We start from the raw sequence: 20,906 nt of genomic DNA on the forward strand, positions 1-20,906 counted from the left end.
AAATTATATGTATCAGGAAACTCTGAGGGTAAGCACTGCACAGCTTTGCTTACTGTGAAAGGTTTACTACTGTGAAAAAATATTAAAATTTTAATTACTTTTTTATACAAATGTATATATACAACAACCACACAATTGCTTGATGTAACGCTCATCATCTTCAGAATCTCATTGTCTTACTATAGCAATGACTTTCCAATGAAATTGCCGTTTAAGACAATAATCATACAACAGAGTCCCTGAGAAAAATACATCAGCTACAACAATAATAATGCTGACCTTGTGAAGGAACACCTTAAGAAGCTGGATACCTTCAAGTCAGCCGCCCTGACAATCTACACCCCAGGGTACTCAAGGAGCTGGCGAGCATCATAGCCCAGCCTCTGCCATGGATCTTTGAAAACTCCTGGCGCTCTGGTGTAGTACCTGAAGACTGGAAGAAGGCCAATGTGGTGCCAATCTTCAAGAAAGGGAGGAAAGTGGATCTGGCTAAGTATAGGCCCATCAGCCTGACTTCTATCCTGGGGAAGATCTTAGAAAAGTTTATTAAAGAGGCCATCTTTAATGGACTGTCTGACGCCAACATCCTAAGGGATAGCCAGCACAGGTTTGTTACGGGTAGGTCTTGCTTGACCAATCTCATTTCCTTCTATGATCAGGTGACCTATCACCTGGACAAGGGAGAAGAGATTGATGTCATATATCTTGACTTCAAAAAGGCCTTCGATCTGGTATCCCATGATCACCTCTTGGCGAAACTGGCCAATTGTGGCCTTGGGTCCACCACAATCTGCTGGTTGGAGAACTGGCACCGTGGTCGGACCGAGAGGGTAGTAATAGACGGAAGTCGCTCATCATGGTGTCCTGTGACCAGTGGGGTCCCTCAAGGCTCTGTCTTTGGACCCATACTGTTCAACATCTTCATTAATGATGTGGACATTGGAGTCAGAAGCAGACTGGCCAAGTTTGCCGATGACACCAAACTTTGGGGCAAAGTATCCACACCAGAAGACAGGAGGGTGATCCAGGCTGACCTAGACAGGCTCAGCAAATGGGCGGACTAGAACCTGATGGTGTTTAATACTGAAAAATGCAAGGTTCTCCACCTTGGGAAGAAAAACCTGCAGCATCCTTATAGGCTCGGCAGCGCTACGCTGGCTAGCACTACGGAAGAAAGAGACTTGGAGGTCATCACTGACCACAAGATGAACATGACCCTTCAATGCGATGCTGCGGCTAGTAAAGCGAGCAAAACGCCGGCTTGCATCCATAGATGCTTCTCAAGCAAATCCCAGGATGTCATTCTCCCCTTGTACTCAGCCTTAGTGAGGCTGCAGCTGGAGTACTATGTCCAGTTTTGGGCCCCACAATTCAAAAAGGATGTGGAGAAGCTTGAGACAGTCCAGAGAAGAGCCACACGCATGATCAGAGGTCAGGAAAACAGACCTGACAACAACAGGCTGAGAGCCATGGGGCTCTTTAGCCTGGAAAAGCGCAGGCTCAGTGGCAATCTAATGGCCACCTATAAGTTTATCAGGGGTGACCACCAGTATCTGGGGAAACGTTTGTTCACCAGAGCACCCCAAGGGATGATGAGGTCGAATGGTTATAAATTCCTGTAAGACCGTTTCAGGCTGGACATAAGGAAGAATTTCTTTACTGTCCGAGCCCCCAAGGTCTGGAACAGCCTGCCATCAGAGGTGGTTCAAGTACCTACATTGAACATCTTCAAGAGCAAACTGGATGCTTATCCTGCTGGGATCCTATGACCCCAGCTGACTTCCTGCCCCTGGAGCAGGGGGCTGGACTCGATGATCTTCTGAGGTCCCTTCCAGCCCTAATGTCTATGAAATCTATGAAATAGTATCCTCAGGATCACATGACAACTTCGATGGATTCTCTCCACTGGAGAGTAACTACCCTATTTACCTGAATCCAAGATGACTTTGAATTTAATAATAATTTAATAATAATTTTCTATGTAGAGAAACTAATTATTGGAGGGTCATCTTAAATTTGTCCCACCCACCACTGTGTTGGGAAAAGCAGCAGCCAGGGGGTAGGCAGTGAAGGGGACAGGTAGCAGGGGAGTCAAGCAGCCTGACTCTCACCCCTTAACCACCTTCTCTGCACCTTGTCTCTTGCCATCTGTCCCCCTCATGCCTGGGCCTTCCTACAGCTATGCCCCTGGTGCCTGCCCACCATCATGTATTCCCCTTGCCACCTGCCCCTACCCCCATGCCTGTACTCCACAGTGCCTGCCACCTTCTTCCACTTGTCCCCCATGCTTGCCCTGCCCGGTTCCTCCACTCTCCACCCCTACCTTACCCTGAGTCATGACCCCAGCACTGCTCTGGCCCATGGCCTGGAGCACCTACTGACTCTGGCCCCTACCCAGCTCAGCCTGGCCCCAGGGTAAGAGCCAGAGCTGAGGCCAGAGCTGCCAATGCTGTTACTTGGCACCTGTTCCAGTATCCAATCTTTCACAATGGCCAGTGTCACATGCTTCAGATAAAACTAGTCACTGATTTCCACAAACAATTACACATTGAGTAAAAGACAGTGGCACCAATCCATTGAAGCAAGTTGCTCTTTATTTAGCTCCATGAAAGCTAGGTGTCCAAAGAGAAGTTAGACACCCAAATATGTTTAAGTGTATTGCCTTTCAGTTCCATTATGTATGTTTTTTATCATCGCATCACAGTCCTTTTTGTATCCTGTTTACACTGACCCAAATCAGGAAATACAGGTTTAAAGCTGTGGTCCCATTTTTCCCCCACTTGTAGACAAGACTTGCTATCAATCTTTGATGACAATCTATCAGATATATATGCTGCATTATAAAATGATGTTCTCAGTGAAAGGTTCTGCTTTAAAGAAACCTGCACTAGAGATGTTTATCAATCACTAGTAAAGTCTTATAGGACACCAATGCTCAGCAATAGAAATCAAAGACACTATGAAAATATAAGTAATCACAAACAAAATCATGAAGTTTTCCATATAGCAAACTTTCCCCAATGTTCAAAAATACTCACAAAGCCACGTGTGTACTGGTTCAGACGATCAACTGCTGCTGCTTTAGCTAATTCTTCTTTAACATAGCTAGGAGGGGATATATCTGGAAGGCCTTGACCAAGATTAACAATTGAGGGATCTGCAGCCACCTTAGTAAATTCAACCCTGGAGAGGAAAAAAAGATAAAATCACCTCATTCCTATTTCCTCCTTAACAAGCAAAAGGCTGTATCTGCGAGGAGTCAAATTAACACAACTAAAGAAAACTGCCTCCAGCAACAGGAAGTACACCAGTGGGAGGCTGGGATAATGCAAAGCGGACACAGAGAAACCAAAAATCAGACAGTACCATCTGGGGAAGCAGTGGATCTAGTGAATGACTCTTGCAACAACTCCAACCAAATCCTGGTTGCAAACAAAAACTGAGCACCCCCTCAACATAATAATCCCTAAAGGCAAGCAGCAGTGAAACACTACCCCTGGAGTGATTTCCCAACTCAGAACACAGCAGATCTTGTGGGAACAGACATGAATTTCTGGAGAGAAACTAGCCAAACAAGCTGAGCTAACCTTAAACTAACCAGGGTCACCAAATGAACCAGGCAAGTCCTGACCTTCATAAAACTTCCTAATCGGATCAGCCGATGGACTGTTCCATGCAGCTCATTAGTTGTTCCCTTAATCCTGCCAAAAGCTAACTTTTGAATTCTAAAACATTTTCCCTGCTTTCAGGTGATCCTTTCTTTTCAGTCCCTCACCCCCATATGTTAAAGGAATAAAAATAAAGATTACAGCACTGCAAGTTACAGACCCAGTTAAAAAATAACTGAGATTGCTAACCTGGGTCCAAGGTAGGATTGTCACTGACATGAGGGTGCTATTCTGGCACGGCACTGGTGGTGCCAGTCACTTCAATGACTGGGTCAGGGAGGGGCAGGTGTCTGGTTAGGGTGGCCATTTTCAGGCCTAGCTCCCTGAGGTGAGGGCAGTTTGTGATCAGCCAGCAGAAAAGAAGCACTCTCTGCTGAGCTCTGCCAGGAACACCTTGGAGGTAAAGGTGCGACTATGGGGATGGCTTGGAGGCCTCACTGGTCCTGGGCATGATCTACAACTGCACCCTTCCAGGGCAGGAAGGCCTGGTGGGGCTGCTGGTGGCACAGCAGTTCCCATGTAAATGCCAAGAGTGAGCACCTTCCCAGTGTACAGTGGATCAGGGCACCTTAACCTCTGCCCCCACCTTTGGGTGGGCTATTTAATGCAGGGAAGGCCAAGTAAGCTTCCTGAAATGCCTGAGCCTGCTGGGGTGAGTGATCCCATGAGGCCAGGCACACTTTGTGGAGACCTGAGCCAGGAATGGGGGACCCCAAGCAGCTTAGACCTGACCTGAGGCACTCAATTGGTCAATGCTGGGGCCAGGACCCAGAGAGGGGTCAAAAGGGCCAGGAGCCCGCCGCAAGGGATGTCCACAGAGCAAAGCAGCTCGGGGTCCCAACTGGCCTGAGACGGGGCCAGGGCCTAAGGGTGAGCTGAAGGTGCCTGTAATCGGCCGTGCCATTCACCAGTACATCTGGTTCGTACATGTTTTTTAGATGTCACCATTGCTTGAGGAAAAGATGGCCTGCTACTGAGCCAGATTCCAGAGGGTCCTCAGAGGTTTTCACCTGCCATGTCTTTGCTGTAATAAATGTATTTAGTAGGGAGGAAGATGTATGTTCCGTCCCTCCTGGTCCCCTCCTTCAATCTTCCTGTCTTCCCGTTTGGGGCTCTGCCTCCCCTGCACCCCTCCTAACACCAACCAATGATGTTGAGTCCCAGTCTTCTGGGTTTGGTTACCGTACCATTACACGTGTTTTGGCCTTTTGAATCCGCACACACGTACAAAGACATCAGTTCGTCCCGCTCTGTTTAGGCTGTGGTAGGACTGGCCTAGCTTCTTCCTGACCCCAGGTTAACTTGTCTCCCGGCATCAGTTCCTCTCTCCTTGGCTTGTAGTTGCCATGGTGTGAACAGCTGTCTCCCCTTCTCTCTTCAGGTTCCCGGTGGGTCCAATCCAGTTGGTAGACATCAGGAGTCCACGGCTCTACTTCAGGCAAGTAACATAGCCCTTCTGGGCTTGAATTATCTCCAAAAGCCCCTTCCTAGGGCTTCCACCACTTTCCGTCAGTGGGGCTTTGCTCTGCTCTGGGCTGCTCAGTGCCCACCGGGGAACCCACTTCAAGTTCCCCCTCCCTCTTGTCCGGCGGGGTTTTTATTCCCTTTTCAATGGGCCGGCCAGCCTATCGGCGCCAGCACACGGCCATAAAATACGCCCACTCCCATGTGGGAGCCGGTCCCAGCTCCTCCTGGGTCAGCTGCTTTTCACATTTTTTTTTCCTTCCGGCGCAGCGTTCTCCCTGGCTGCGGCTCCATGCCCGCTGCTCCTCCAGCTCAGCATGGCTTCATGCTGGCTCCACTCATCTTTCCCCCACAGGTAAGTTCTCCTCTGGGGCTCTGTTGCTGTCACAGTCCCAGAGAGGGGACCACAGCTAATGGTCGAAGGGAATGACTGAGGTTAGCTGCCTGGGATGCCATCTGCGAGGCTTAGGCTGCAATGTAGGGGTGGAATAGAGCTGGGGATATCCCCCTAAACATCGGGGTTCAAAATGGGCAGCCTCCTGCCTGAGTAACATCCTATTACTATTACATCAAGGCATGGCAGGAGAGTGAGGTGGGCAGCTGGCCCGTAGACAGGAGACAGGCCAGTGCTTGTACCAGGCATGAAAGCTAACCCCTGTCACAGCTACCAAGTGTATTTAACCAAGCTGTCCAACTAGCAGGGCTAACAGAATTCTACTATCTAGCAACAACAGCTGTGACATTATTATAAGAATAATAAAGCCTGCATAAAAGTATATTAAAACATAAGAGGCTAAATTCTAGCAACACATATGGCGATGTAAAACAGTTAGGTTCAAGCTGATAAAAGATAAACATACAAAACCAAACTGTTGGAACCGACAAACAACCGACAAGTTGTTCAACAAAATTGGTCAATAAAAGTGGAACCTGATCCTGTTGCCATGTCTGAGAGCTTTTCCTCCCTTTATACAGGTTCATTTAGAACAGCAGATACTTTATTCTTACCTTTAACCATAATTAACTAATACGTACAGTCTTAACTACCCACTAAAGAATTAGGCCCACTGTTTCCATCTTTTAGCCATGCATGTGAATACAGTTCATCAGCAGAGGTAACCAGTACCACTGATCAAGTGTCACAGAGATACATAATAATCAACACAAATTTGGAGGGGGGGGGGATCAACAAAGGGATTTCCAGAATTTTGCACATAACTTCCTCTGTTACTTACCACACATTGCTATCCAGCCCTTCAATTCGTTTTGCATTTTTGTGCTTAGAGGCCATTGTCTACAAAATCAAAACATATAGACAGAGGGGTTTTGTTAAGAATCACAGAGTACTATATTGTTCAGCATTGTTCCATTGCATGACAAACCTTTCCTCATGCCCTTTTGAATATACCATCACTGAATAAGCTCAATAGTATTAGAGAATTACAGACACTGTCTTCTATTAAAGCTTTCATAAGTGCTTTAGTCTAAAAGAAAAATAATCCAAATGGTAGGGATTCTGATTCATGCCTATGCAAAACCACTGAACACAGGGCAGAGGAAGAGACCAGAAGGGAATTTAGTTCTTTATCAGTGACTTACAAAAAGAAAAGCGAGAACTGTGTCCTTTTGCTGTTCTATGCTATTTCAAGAAAGTCTGAAGGGCTGATTCCTCCCCTCCCCCCACCCCCCCAAGTTCTCTTTCAATTTTAAAATAATGTGTTTTCCACTCAACTGTCCCTTAAAAAAAACAACAACAACAACAAATGACTGGAAAGAGGAAGGACTATAACATCAGAAAAAAATCTAATATGATTTGTATTTTCATTCAGAATTATAAAAAAAATAACACATTTCACATGCATCCAAGTAATAACACTAAAATCCAATTAACAATAATAAAAGTAAGATTTTGCAACTGACAATATTAAACTAATATGAATAAGACATCAAAAACAGTTAGAGGAAGATATGATTTTTGTTACAGATTCAGTATATACACTCAGTCCTTCACTTCAGGGTGAAGAAAACTCACAAATAACAGACCTTGCTAAGTGTTCCCTGTAAAAGTAGGGGAAATCTGACTTAACACTTCCAGTACTTTTAAGATGAAAAGGGAGGAAAAAAGGAAACAGGCAAAATTTCTCCATCCTCCCTTGTACACTCGAGACACAACCCCATTCATCCTGTCTGTAGGTCAGCTTCAAAGTGGAGATACAGTCTGAACTGTTGTAAAAAGGGTGCCTACTCCCATTGTATCTGAGTTACAGTACTGACTTACTAACACAGCCAATTTTTACTATTGCTAAGATTGCAGAATCAGTACAGCTATAAACTGAAAGTTTTCAATTTCAATTTTCCATCTGGCAGAGCTGACCATTAGAAAAACACCATTTGACTTCTAGACTTTAAGAAATCATTCAGGAAAGCCATTCGATGCAAAGGCACAGTCGTGCAAACGTGCACATGTAACTACTGCTCTAAACAGCCTCTACAGGTCTCCATCAGACTGTCTGTGGCAATAAAGTTGTATGTGTGCATAACTGCTGCAGGAAAGGAGCTGTTATATCAGAATCACTTTTTTCCCCCTGTAATTTTACTGTAGGAGCCAGATTCCAATCTCAGACATGTGGCAAAAACCTCAATGAACTTCAGCACATAAACGTTTTATTCCAACAAGACCTTGATTCTACTTTGGACACTTAGGAAAGTGAAGATGAGATTAAAAGAGAGTTATGATAGGTTGTAGTATACGTAACTGAATAGGTATGCAGGCCTAAGAAAAGGGGTGTCAAACATACATCTCACAGGCAGAATCCGGCCTGTGAAACCGTTCCACTTGGCCTGCCAGTAGTCTGTCAGGCTGCTGGAAGTTAGACAGTATGACCTGCCACAAAATTTAGGGTCTTTGGCCCCCTACAGACATGGCCATCACCAGCAGCTCCCCAGACCCATGCGGCCACCTAAATGTGGCTTTGTGCTGCTACCTGACCCCAGAATCATGCTACCTTACAAAAGCAACTCCACACTGCTTCCTGAATGCGGCCCCACCCACTACAGTAGCTGCTGGCCCTGCAGATCCAGATCTGGACCCCATCCTGGGCCAAAGGTGATTTTGACATCCCTGCCTTAGAAGATTAATCAAACTTTGACATGATGAGCTGCATATAGATGAGGCTGGTGTCTGGACATGATATACAATAATCTCAGTATGCTATTATACATATTTCAAATAAACACTTTGAGCAGCTCTCCTGTTCCTTTTTCACTTCTAGACTCCTTTTCTTATTATGAAGCAGTAAAATGTCTAGCCCTGAATCTCTCTAGTTCCCAATTAGAATTCTATATGCTGCACTGAACAGCTCATTCTATTGATCCAAGATCAATTCAGTGGCTAATCAGAAAAGGCTTATCAATTGCAAGATTTTTATCACCGAGTTTCAGTACATTTAAACAGTATCAATCATCTCTTTCCTGGCTCAGTTTTTATTGAGAAGTAAAAAAGCCATTTCCTGTTATCATCTTCATACTTCACATCATTTTGTGTTCAAATGTTAATAATTAGAATCCTCTTCTTTTTCTAGATACTGTGACCCTAATTTTGAATCTGATGTTATAAAATGAAATTGCTGGGCCTATATTAGCTATTTGCTGTTCAAGGTCTTCATTTCAAATGTGGGTTCTAACCTTGCTTTCTCCTTAACTTGTAAAAGGCTATGGAATTAACTAAAATAATCAAAATGAGGTATGACTACAGGAACAGAGCCTAGTTAAGGAAAAGCCTTTCTTCTTCCTGGAAAATCTCCAGGTGGTGGTAAGGATGCTGTGTCCTCCCTAAATTTAACCTCTATTTTACATCCTCAGTTGTGTTACTGTTTCCACTGTCCTTCAGTCCAAAAACTAGAAAAAATTAATTTAAGGTCTGGTGCTATCGTAATACTAATCAGCCTAACAGGATCAGTGTCAATCAGAACAAGATATCCTGCCCATCAAGATCTAAACATATGGCCTCCAAGTACTTTTAGCATCTCCCCCCCAACCCAGACTAATTAGATTCAAGAGTGCATGAATACGAAAGGACATGATTAAGAAGATAAAATATTTATCTTTCCTCAAAATACAAGGAGAGATTTAATAAAAGTGAACAACAAAGGCACATTCAGACAAGCGTAGACGTGTGGTATGTGGTACCACAGACCCATCTGAGGCTCCACACACCACACATGCAGGCATTCCCTGTGTTTTCTGACCCATCTCAGGTGTAACAGAACACCCTTTTGGGTGCCTGTTACTTTAAGAGCTGGAGCAGGGAGCTTCCAGGTGGTTCATGAGAGCGGCCATTTTCGAGAGCTCTGTTATAAGAGCAGAGCAGTTTATATTCAGCTGCCTGGGGAGTAACATTGCCTGGTGGAGCTCTTGTTCTTGGAATATCTTGGAAGTAAGAGTAAGGCTATGGGGAAGGAGGCGGCCTCATTGGTCCTAGGCATAACCTAAAACTGTACTCTTTGGGATATGGAGGCCCGGTGGCATGGCAGCCCCACTTAAATACCAGGACTGATCACCTCCCCAGTGTAAGGTGGGTCAGGGCACCTAAACCCCTGCCCCCACCTTTGGGTGGATTACAGAGAAAGTTGGGAGGGGGGAGCAGGTAAGCTTAGGAGAAGTGCCTGAGTCCCATGAGGGGTTGGATCCTGGAGGTGGGCCAGGCAAGCTCGAAAAGGAGTACCTGAGCCCAAGGGGTATAAGACCCTGGGCCCTGAGGAAAGGGTGGAGTGAAGGTCAAGTATGCTTAAGGAAGAGATGCACCTGAACCTGCTGGGGTGGAAGACACCAGGCCTGAGTGTAAGGGGCAGAGATGTGGCCTGAGAGAGGGGCATAGTGGTCTGGTGAGGGGCCAGGGTCAAAGTAGACCCAGAGCTGAGCAATTGCTCAGTCCCATTTGGGTGAGGGTCACAGGAGAGGCCCAAAAGACCGTGGCAGGGCTGACCGAGGGGCAGAGAGCAAAGCCCAAGGATCTCTGTGTAGGGTGGTGTGAACATGGCCTGGCTAGGCAGTGTGCAAGAGACTGGGTGAGAGCCGATGGAGTGCAAGAGACCACAGTGAGAGGGGGATGGTGTGTGCATGGCCTAGAAGGAGGCAGTATGCAAAAGATACAACTGTGTGCCCAGTTTGGCCCAGCCTTGAGCCAGAATATCATCACACAGGGGGACATCAGCAAGGCATGGGACATGTATAGGGATGGTAGGAGCACGTATATATCGTCCATGGTCATTTGGGTGCACGAAGGGCAGCCTCCCACCTATTTTACATCATAAAAATTTACCAACAAGGTGTGCCAGGAAAACAAGGCAAGCAGTTTGCCCAGAGACAGGAATGGAACCATTCTAGTACCAGGCCTGGAAGGTGCCCTAGTCACACCAGGGTAAAAAAAAAAACAACACATAAAAAAAAAACGGAGTGCCGCACAGAGGGGCAGTGCACACTGTTCAAAACCAGAGCCTGGCTGGCTGGAGCTATGCTCCAGCTGCTGGCCAGGCTCCCTGCTGCAGAAATGCTGCAGCAACAGCTCCTGGAAGTCCCTAGAGCCCCAAATAAAGCTGCTGGGACCAGCACAGTTGCTGGTCCCAGTTTCCCCTACCCCTACTGGGGTAACCTGCCACACGTCAGAGTGCACGTGGCACGGGTGTGCTCCAGGGACAAGTAGCAGTAGTACACCTGTGAGATCTATCTGTATTAAGCCTATTGGGTCACATCCCCCTGAGTTGGAACCTGTGTTTCCCTAGGGACAAGTAGCAGTGGCATACCTTGTAATTATAGAAAAACCTTCTCATATTGGAGGTTTCTTTCCAACCTAATTTGGAGGTCTGTTTAAACCCTGACCCAGTCTGTTTAGATGACTTAACTATCTTATATCCTATCAAATTTACCCAAATATTCAAATGGATCATATAGAAATCTAAGCTTTTTCTGGATCTGGTAAAGGTCTTGGCTTCATTAATAGCTTATAGTATGAATTCCATATTGTATTCAAAAGCTTGTCTAACTTTATCCCAAACAGGCAGATGTTCAATAAAAAGCATCACCCACAGAAATCCTTGCCTCTCACATAATTCCTGGACCATTATGGTTACAACATCACTCCAGTGCTACCATAGCCAGTCTGTGCATTCAGTATAAATACTTGCTTCCATCAGTATTAAGCCTATTGGATCTTCCCCACAAGTGTGAACATGCGTTTCCCTGGGGACAAGTCTCCCTTATGCACCTCCATTCCTGGCCTGTGCCCTAGCAACTAGACTGTCCATTCTCCCCAGTGTCCATTAACACTACTTTTAAAGATCAAAACAGAAATGCAGGGCAATAATCAATATTATAATACCAGCATGGTTTAATCTGTGATTGATTGGAACAAAAATGTTTTACAGTCTTCATATCAAACGTCTGAGATTAGCGTAACAGGCAATAATGCTTTGTGGACTTTCTCACTGAGGATGGATGAATTTCCAACTGCCAGGCAAACATTCGTTTTTTTATTGATTTAGTGAACTAAACCAAAACAGACATCCAATCTAATATATGCTTATTGGCAGCATCAAAAATTTAGTACTTCTCTAAATAAATACTGCATGACATACATACTGTAATCTATGAAATGATCGAATACGTACAGCAAGGGCTGAAAATCTGAAGGATCTTAAAGAAGAAACTATCTTCAGTAGTTGTGTTCTAATGCCAAGGCAGAGGAAGCGTTGTGGAACAAAAAGCATGCCTGCATAACAATCCAAAAGTTAAGAAAAAAAACCACATGCAAACAACTAGTATATTTACAAATAGCAAAAATGTGTATTTCCTCTACAAATTTAAGCAATTTTAGTCTGAGATTTTCTTCCCACTTCCCTTGACGTCATTTTTCATTAGGCTAGTATATTATTATCCCAGTATATATAAATATAAGAGTGAACCTTTTTAAATGACATGGCTACACAACTTCTTAAAATATAATATAGAACAAAATTTTCATCTCTTTGACAGCATCAAAATAAATAATGGCCTCCCTTCACGGAAGATAGATGAAATTTAAAAAAAAAGTGTAAGGTCTAGACAGACATCTCCTAACAGGATATGGAAACGCTTACCTCTAAATCCACTGCTTTAAATTTAGGCCAGATTAGTAGCAGTTAAAAATGAAAATATATCATTACTCCTCATTAATCTACATAAACTGGTAACTACAGTAGGAGTTTTTACAAATACATGCTCACATAACAAAAATCACTACCACAGTTGGTAAAAGGGCTTGATTTGCAAAAAATAATAGAATGCCCAACTTTGAAAATTAGTTCTTGTTCAAGCATTTCAAGTTGGGCACCCAAAATTGATCCATCTAAAGATCTCCATAACTTAGGAAATCTAGCTCTACGCACCTTTCTCTTCCATATACATGCATTAATTAAGATTAAACAGGTTGGAAAAACATCACATTTATTAGGACATGAGATAATATACCTACAGGGGGCTAGCTGTATAGAGTGACAGACAATTCATGGTACATAATGACGCCATAATCCAAAACTATACAAAAGGAAGAGAGTAAGAGCAGTACTACAGGACACCCAATTTCTGAACATGCATTTAGGTAAACATATAGGATGGTAATGTCAAAATGACTTGATCATTAAAGAAAAATAATAAAACCTACACATCTAATTTAAAACTACAACCTCATATCAAAATAATTAACAACTTCTGAATTACATACCTGATTAAAGAACAAATAGAAAACTTGCAGCTGTAGCACAGTGGTTCTCAACATTGTTAGACACAATGCACTCCTTGTTAGACTCAAGGCACTCCTTGAGATATTCCAGCTCTCAGTATTCTTTCATTTTTTCAATTATGGAAAAATAATAGATCAATTCTTCTGTTGCAAATAATTCAGAAAGACTGCAACAACTCAGAATATTTTTATCACTACAGATTCCAATTCCAAATCCCTGGGTTCATCTTGTGAGTCATGTTTGCAAACCTAACAGTGCTAACACTGCATGGCACCCTGTGGCACCCCTGAAAGGCTGTCAAGGCACCCTAAGATGCCATAGAAACCCTGGTTGAGAAACACTGCTATAGCACTTGAGAAGGGAAAGGAAAACAGAAATAAAAATTACCTCTCATAAAAGAGGTACACTAACTACATAAAGTGGACTATAAATGAAGAAGAAAAACCAAAAGAGAAAACAAATTGTGCCTTAAGGATGGCACAATCCTCTGTTAAAGAATGATTTATTCTGTTCATTCAGTGTGGATCTGTTTTGAAAAGTGGTTCTGTAAAAAAGGTATGCTGGAACTTCATGCTTGGAGCTTCCAACCAACTTCATGTCAAATGTGCTCCAATCTCAGCTTTAAGAGTCAAGCTAGATTTCTTGTCTCAGACTTTACCACCTGAAACAAGGGAAGTGCAGGCCAGACTTCAGTGATATCTGTTCAGTCTTACTGCCTTCAATAATTTGCAAAGATAGGATTGGAACTTAATGCAGAATTCTGTTGATGATCCCCAACAGATGACGAGCTTCGTCAGTTCTACTCATCATAGACCTAACAGATATAACAAACAATTACAACTTCTTCTTGATGCTGAAATCAGGAAACACAACTCTAAATAACAGAGAAACAACAGATCTGTTGAGTAAGATCTGTGCTTGTTTCAAAGTCATTTTTCAGAATAGCAATTAATCCATGGGAAACCTTATCATTGTCATTTTCAGTAACTGCAAAATCAGCCTAGCTTATGAAGCTCCACCTACTAAAACTTTTTTCATAAATATATTAAATAGCACACATAGATTGTGTGCTATTACTTTTTAAGATGATACAGCAATAATACTATTCTTCAACTGTTGGGCCACAGATAAAGTTTGCAAGAAGTACAATATTTATAGTATTTGTACAGTAAATTTGAATGCTGTACAATAAATAAGTGTGAATGTGGTCAAGATAAACAATAATTCAGGAAGGTCTAAAGCAGTGGTTCTTGGTTGTTTTTAGATTAACACCCATCAGTAGACTAAAGTCACCCTTTTGTTAAACTCAAGATACCGCCTGGAAAATGCCAGCTCTTAGATTTCACTGATTTTTAGACTATGGAAAAACAGCAGAGCGATTTCCTTTGTGAAGAATTCAGAAAGAGCACAACAGGCAGGTCAGAATGTACTTAGCACTATGGACGCCTATTTGAAATTTCTGGTTTTATAGTGTGAATCATGTTTATGCACCTAAGAATACATCACCAAAAGGAGCGGAGAGCACCCCCTGGCTGAGACTCTCTGTTAAAGAATACTTCAATTTGAAAGAAAAGATTCATATTTGGTTAATTTTCTATCTTCAGAGGATCTTAGCTTTGTATCATCCTTCATGTGCACAGACTCACTAATTCATGCTACACATATGCCCATGCTCCTAAAGCCAAGTTGGTTGCCTCACAGGGAAAGCAGAATTCTACAAAGACTTGAGTTCTAAATGAAGGTGAGAGAAACTAAAATATCTGCTATTTATAACTACCCCCTAATAAGGAAAATATATATTTGTAAATTTCTGCAATATGCAGTACTTTTTTCATTCAGTACATTTTGACAATGATTTTGGCAATGATTTTGACATTCCAGCATGAATCTGCAACACAGCAAATACAACAGCACTGTAATATTTTCAGCAATTATTTCACAGAATGAAAATAAAGTGTAGCCTTGCCTGCTTCACTTTCTACTGCTCTGTGAACGAGTTAATGAGGACAGAAGTCAAAATGAGACTAGAAAAAGAACAGAAACAAGCTTGCAGGAATTTTTCACATGAGTGAGACTACTTGAATATTAAAGGCTACTTACACAGTGCAAATTTTTTTGAATCCAGGTCAGAGTTTCATAGTTGGTAGGGTCAGAAGAGACCTGAGCAGAACATCAAGTCCAACCCTCTGCCACGGCAGGAAAGAGTACTGGGGTCAAATGACCCCAGCAAGGTGTTCATCTAACCTCCTCTTAAAGACCCCCTGGGTAGGAGCCAGCACCACTTCCTTTGGAAGTTGGTTCCAGATCCTAGCCACCCTGACCGTGAAGTAGCGCCTCCTGATGTCTAGCCTGAATCTACCCTCTGCCAGCTTGTGACTGTTAATTCTTGTCACTCCTGGGAGTGCTCGGGGGAACAGGGACTCCCCCAATGCCTGTTGGTCCCCTCTGACTAGTTTGTAAACAGCCACTAGATAGATCCCCCCTCAGCCTTCTGTTGTGGAGGCTGAACAGGTTCAGGTCCTGTAGCCTCTCCTCGTAGGGCCTGCCCTGCTGCCCCCCAACCATGCAAGTGGCCCTTCTCTGGACCCTCTCCATGCTGTCGACATCCCTCCTGAAGTGCGGCGCCCAGAACTGGACGCAGTACTCCAGCTGCAGCCTGACCAGTGCTGCATAGAGGGGGAGGATCACCCCCTTGGACCTGCTTGAGATGCATCTGTGGATGTGTGACAAGGTACGGTTAGCCTTCCTGACGTCCCCACACTGCCGGCCCATGTTCATTTTGGCATCAACGATGACTCTAAGATCCTTTTCTGCCTCTGCACTGCCGAGAAGTAAGTTCCCCAGCCTGTAGGTATGCTGCTGATTCTTCCTCCCCAGGTGCATCACCTTGCAGTTGCCAGTGTTGAATACCATCCTGGTCTCATCTGCCCACCCCTGTAACCTGCCTAAGTCCTATTGCAACCTATTCCTCCCTTCTAGCGTGCCCACGTCTCGCCACATCTTAGCGTCGTCTGTGAATTTGAACAGGGTGCTTTTTACCCCCTCGTCCAAGTCACCAATGAAGATGTCAAACAGTGCGGGCCCGAGGACCAAGCCCTGTGGAACCCCACTGCCCACATCCCTCCAGGTCGAAAATGACCCATCCACCACCACTCTCTGGGTGCTGCCCTCCAGCCAGCTGGCGACCCATTTGACTGTGTAGGTGTCAACACCACAGTCCCCTAGTTTTTTAATGAAAATGGGGTGAGAGACAGTGTCAGAGGCCTTCCTAAAGTCCAGAAAGACTACATCCACTGCGGCACCTCCATCTAAGGATTTGGTGACCTGGTCATAGAAAGCCACCAGGTTGGTCTGACAGGACCTGCCTTGAATGAACCCATGTTGGCTGCCCCTAAGCATAATTTCCCCTGCTGGCCCCTCGCAGACGCGCCAGAATAACTTTCTCAAAAAGCTTCCCCAGGACCGAGGTAAGACTAACTGGCCTATAGTTTCCCGGGTCCTCCTTCCTCCCCTTTTTCGAAAATGGGAACGACATTGGCCCTTTTCCAGTCCTCTGGCACCACACCAGAGCATCACAAGTGCTCGTAAAGCCATGCCAGGGGTCCCACAACGACCTCTGCTAATTCCCTCAGCCCTCTGGGGTAGAGATCGTCAGGACCTGCTAATTTAAATATGTCCAGTCCCTCCAGAAGTTCCCTGACTAGATCCTCACTGACCCTAGGCCTAGGTGCGCCTCCCCTGGGACCTACGGGGGTCCCAGTGGGGGGCATGACCCAGTTCCTGCTCAGGAAAATGGAGGCAAAGAAATCGTTAAACAGGTTAGCTTTGCTGTCTGGTGCAACAACCAGATTACCTAGTGTGTCCTGCAGAGGCCCCACGTTACCTGTTACCTTCTTTTTACCCCCTATATATTTAAAAAAGGACTTCTTGTTCTCCTTGATCCGGGTTGGTAGTCCCAGTTCCATCTCTGCCTTGGTCTTTCTGACTGACACCCTGCATCCCTAAGCAACCGAGGGACAGTCCTCCCTGGTGATGGCCCCTCCCATTCATTGGGTGTACACCTCCCTTTTAGCCGGGAGACGTTTCCATACGCTTCTGGTGAGCCATGAGGGCTTTTGCACCCTCTTGCCCCCTTTTGATTAATACTATAATGGACAAGCAAGCTGAAGTCAGAGCACAGCATGAGGCAACATGCAAAATACTGCTCAAAGCTTCAAACCTGGACCACTACTGACCTGTCAATATTTGAATGCAATTGACCTGGAAATTGCTGGAAATTGGAAATCATCTGGAAATAAAAACTGGGATGTATTTTTTAACATCACTGAAAAACAGTGAATTGTAAAAGTTTCATATAGGACAGAGTGGATAAATTATCAACACTTTGCTGAAGAATATCAACAGGGAAAACTAGGGTCTCAGCATGTAATAATGATGAAACTAGACTTACTGGATTGCCTCTGTTGTCATCACATTTCTGTTTATTTGTTCGGATTTAAAGGGAACCATTATCAAGATTGATGGGCACAAAGCTGAAAATGCCCCAATAAAAATACTTATAAATACATGCATTTGATCTCCTATAAAAACACATCTTTCTCTCCTGGCACACAAATGAGTGCCTTCCAAATGAGTCTGTTCCAATGGGAAGCAACACAGACATCCTGGTGCATTCTCTCTGGAAAGCAAATACATGACCTGCTACTATGTGCACACTTCCATAAAAATCTCCCTTCCAGGTTTGCTATTGTACAAGACAGATGGATACATTTCACAGGACACAGAAGGACTCCCTAGTACCATACACACTGACTTTTGCTTTTGCCAGTGAATGCCTGCAGAAATTTAAAAAAAAAATAACCAACCCAAAATGGCACTTCACTTTAAACTTGGTGCGTTCCCATGCCAAGCCCAGCGCATGCTCAGAAGAGGCAACGCATTACTTCAATCCAGCTCTGACACCAGCATCTGTGAAGATCAGGCAGTTCAGTGGGGCTCTTTTTGTCACTTTTATATAATAGCTGAGGTTGAAATACTGCACTGCTGCTTCTGGTAAAGGCGGGGGGGGGGGAGTTGAGGAGACGGGTTAATGTCTGCGAGCAGCCTGCAGCCATGGCTCATGAGTGCTGAGCACATGCTGGTTTTTTTGGTGGGTACTTGAGCCCTGGAGCACCCACAGAGTTGGCACCTATGCCAAGTACTATGTAGGAAAGTTCAGTTTCAGGCAATGACACTTTAAACGGTTTGTCAATGAATTTGCTCTGCTATGGTGCTAAGATGCTCTACTGTGCATAAATTTAGCTAGAAGAAATTTAGCTCATCAAAATGGAGCTTCTTCCAGCCCAAGAACACTATTCATTTTTTCAGCCCTAGTCATGCTTTTAAAAATTGGAATGTTCTCTAGAAATACATACAACATGATTCTCTTTTGGATTTTTTTTCTTTTTTGCACTATCCAATCTAACCAGTTATAGGTTTTCAACTAACCAAGAGGTAGGGGCTAGTAACTCAGAAAATGTTCAGGAACAGTTGAGAGGATCCAACACGTGCAACAATGACTTACAGATAGAGAGAACCTGCACCTCTGATTACTGTGAAACCTGAACCTCTGATTACCAGATACTTGGTGCCTGCTTACCAGGTGCTTGCTGCCCATAAAGAGTGGAAAAGCTATGGAGCTACTTGGAAGAGAAAAAGACAAGTGACTACTCTTACAGCAACCACTCTTCTCCAGTAAGGGACAGAAAGGACTGGCATGAGGGCAAGAAGCAAAGTTTGCTTAACAGAACTGAGGAGATGTGGATGTGTAGCAAGGTAGGGATGTGTGCCAAGGAAAATAACATCTAAGTTAGGTGGGACCAGAAGACTCTGGGGGAGTTTCTTGACAGGGAGAGGAGCTCTTTGTTTCACCTGGCAACCCTGGGTTATTCTGCTCATCATTTTAGAAAACTGCCTTTGGTCCTTTCCTCAATTCTCTGCTTAGCACCCACAACCCACTCCCTAGTATCCTATTCAGCCCTCATCCTCTTGGACCCAAATAAGATCTCAAATGTCCCTGTTTCATATTGCCTAGCTGCTCTCCAGTGTCTGGAGAAGTCATTCAATGTCAGATCAAGGCACTGTGCACTGCTAACCAAATGGCATCCATCCTGATGGTACATCATAAATTTGTAACCAGGATGCGAGGCCGAGTGTGGAAAAACCCCAAGGAATTGAGTCAAAATAAACCAGTTTAACTTTTATGCCTTGGTTTTGTGTCTTGAAATAAAAAGTAAAACCACCAGTTTCTTCTCTATCTGTCTCTCATATTGTATAAGAAGAATGAGAACCGTTAGCAACTTTGGTTACTCTGAAACATTCATTGTTCTTCAGTTCGAAGAAACTCTTGGGCTCCAATGCCAACGTCAAGCACGCGCATAGTCTTGCATGCTGCGAGGTACCCTGTTGCTGCAGCATCTTGGTGAAGGCGGCACAACTCAGGAATCCCGTACACTCTTCACCCCCACGACACAACACTGGGGTCACGTATTTCAGAGCACCTCCCACAACTCAAACCTCAGTGCTAGGCTGTGCTGCTTTAACAAACCCTGGCGCCCAAACCACCGCTCTGTGCTGCAGGAAGATGCAGGTGCGAGGAGGAGAACGCACCGAGAAACAGGAGATCCTCTCTCAGGTTTTACTTGCATTGTTTATAAAATAATAATTAAGGCAACCCAAGAAACCATCCTTTAAGACTGCTGCTAAAAATCATGGGGGCGGGGGGCCTATGCAAAGTCAGTATCCCAGGCAAAGAAACAGCCCCCGTTCCCGGGAGTACATGCTGGTGCTGTTCTCTGTTAGGCTCGTCATTTCCGGGCCGTAGTGAGACGAGAGAAGGGGAAGCGTCTTTCTCACTCTACCACTGGGAGTCCTGTTGCATTTCCATCCCCATGGGCTTGCGTGCCCCTTCACCCCTGCGCAGAGAGCGCCTCGCATTTGCGAGCTGCTCTCACTGGATCCCAGCTACGCCGCTGGCCCAATAAAAGGTCTCACCCTCAACCCTTGCTCCCCTTCCGAAGAGACAGGGGTCTGCCGCGGGCGGGCGTCAAGGGAGCGGGGTCCGCACTTCACCAGGCCGACACCGGGGCAAGGCCTGAAGGCCCAGCTCCCGCCAGGCAGTCCTGCCCCGCCCGCGCCCGCGCCCGCGCCCGGCTCCGGTACCTGCCCACAGGCCGCCGGGCCCGCGCCGGGGAGGACGTCCGCTCCCGCCCCTCGGCCAAGCAGTTCCGCTTCCTCCGGCGGGGATAGGTCCGGCTCGGCCGCGCGGCGAGCACAGGCCGTGCCTCCCTCCCTGCTCCGCCGCCCCGGGGATGGGGGTGGACGTGGGTCCTGCCCCCTCCCCTTCTTCGTCGTGAATGCCCCCGAGCCGCGGGACCCGCCCGGCCCGCGCCAGGCCGCCTGCCCCTGCACTCGGGAGCGCTGAGTCCCCGGGTGAGAGCCGGGAGGAGGATGCTGGCCGGTTGTAGCGCCCTACCTGGTGTTCGGACAGATTGATTTCACGCTGCGCAATCGGTACGGTTTTTTGGAACAATTGAGCTCCGCTCAGTCGATATGATTTGGCTGAACACGAAATAGATTAATAAAACAAAAAAGAACAAACGGGATCTGGGTCATGGAAGGAACTGAGGTATCCCGTTTGCTTTGCTGATCTCTTTGGGCTTGGAAAAATATAGGTGGCATCTTCCCAGTGCCATGAAAACGAGTCCCCACTCATGGTATACTGTGCTGTTCTGTGACGTCTCTTTATTATGTGAGGAATAAAATAGCTAACAATATTACCCTTTTAAAACTGCCATCGCTTGGCCTCTGAGTTAACTCCTCCCAGAGGGGAGTAAAACTTCACCTTTCTCAGGGTTCTCTGCAAACTCAACCATGATTTAGTTCTGGTGGGTTTATATTTCTAAAGTTGTCTTCACGGCTATAACTAATAAAGAATTATTTTATTTTTAAATTAAAGCTG

The 20,906-nt window shown here is 45.1% G+C and overlaps 1 protein-coding gene across 8 annotated transcripts in view; it reads right to left on the reverse strand.

Annotated features, from left to right (window-relative positions):
* The window catches only part of KYAT3 (kynurenine aminotransferase 3), a 38,940-nt gene extending 18,312 nt beyond the window's left edge, over window positions 1-20,628 (reverse strand). The window contains exons 1-4 of one of the 8 annotated variants that reach the window (XR_016442737.1): window positions 12,889-20,385; window positions 11,798-11,898; window positions 6,368-6,426; window positions 3,039-3,183 (exon numbers count right to left, since the gene is read on the reverse strand). Coding sequence is in view for 7 of the 8 variants with exons in the window: in XM_090049977.1 (XP_089906103.1) it covers window positions 3,039-3,183; window positions 6,368-6,426; window positions 11,798-11,896 (303 nt within the window). In the remaining variant the exon portion in view is untranslated. Of the gene's footprint in view, window positions 1-3,038; window positions 3,184-6,367; window positions 6,427-11,797; window positions 11,899-12,888; window positions 20,386-20,420 lie in introns of those variants that run through there. The other 7 variants (XM_090049977.1, XM_090049973.1, XM_090049972.1 and 4 more) reach the window with 7 other exon arrangements.
* Between the last annotated feature and the right edge of the window lie 278 nt (window positions 20,629-20,906).

Source organism: Crocodylus siamensis, chromosome 5, assembly GCF_052110815.1.
Source record: "Crocodylus siamensis isolate JL-2025a chromosome 5, ASM5211081v1, whole genome shotgun sequence".
NCBI classification, from domain to species: Eukaryota; Metazoa; Chordata; order Crocodylia; family Crocodylidae; genus Crocodylus; species Crocodylus siamensis.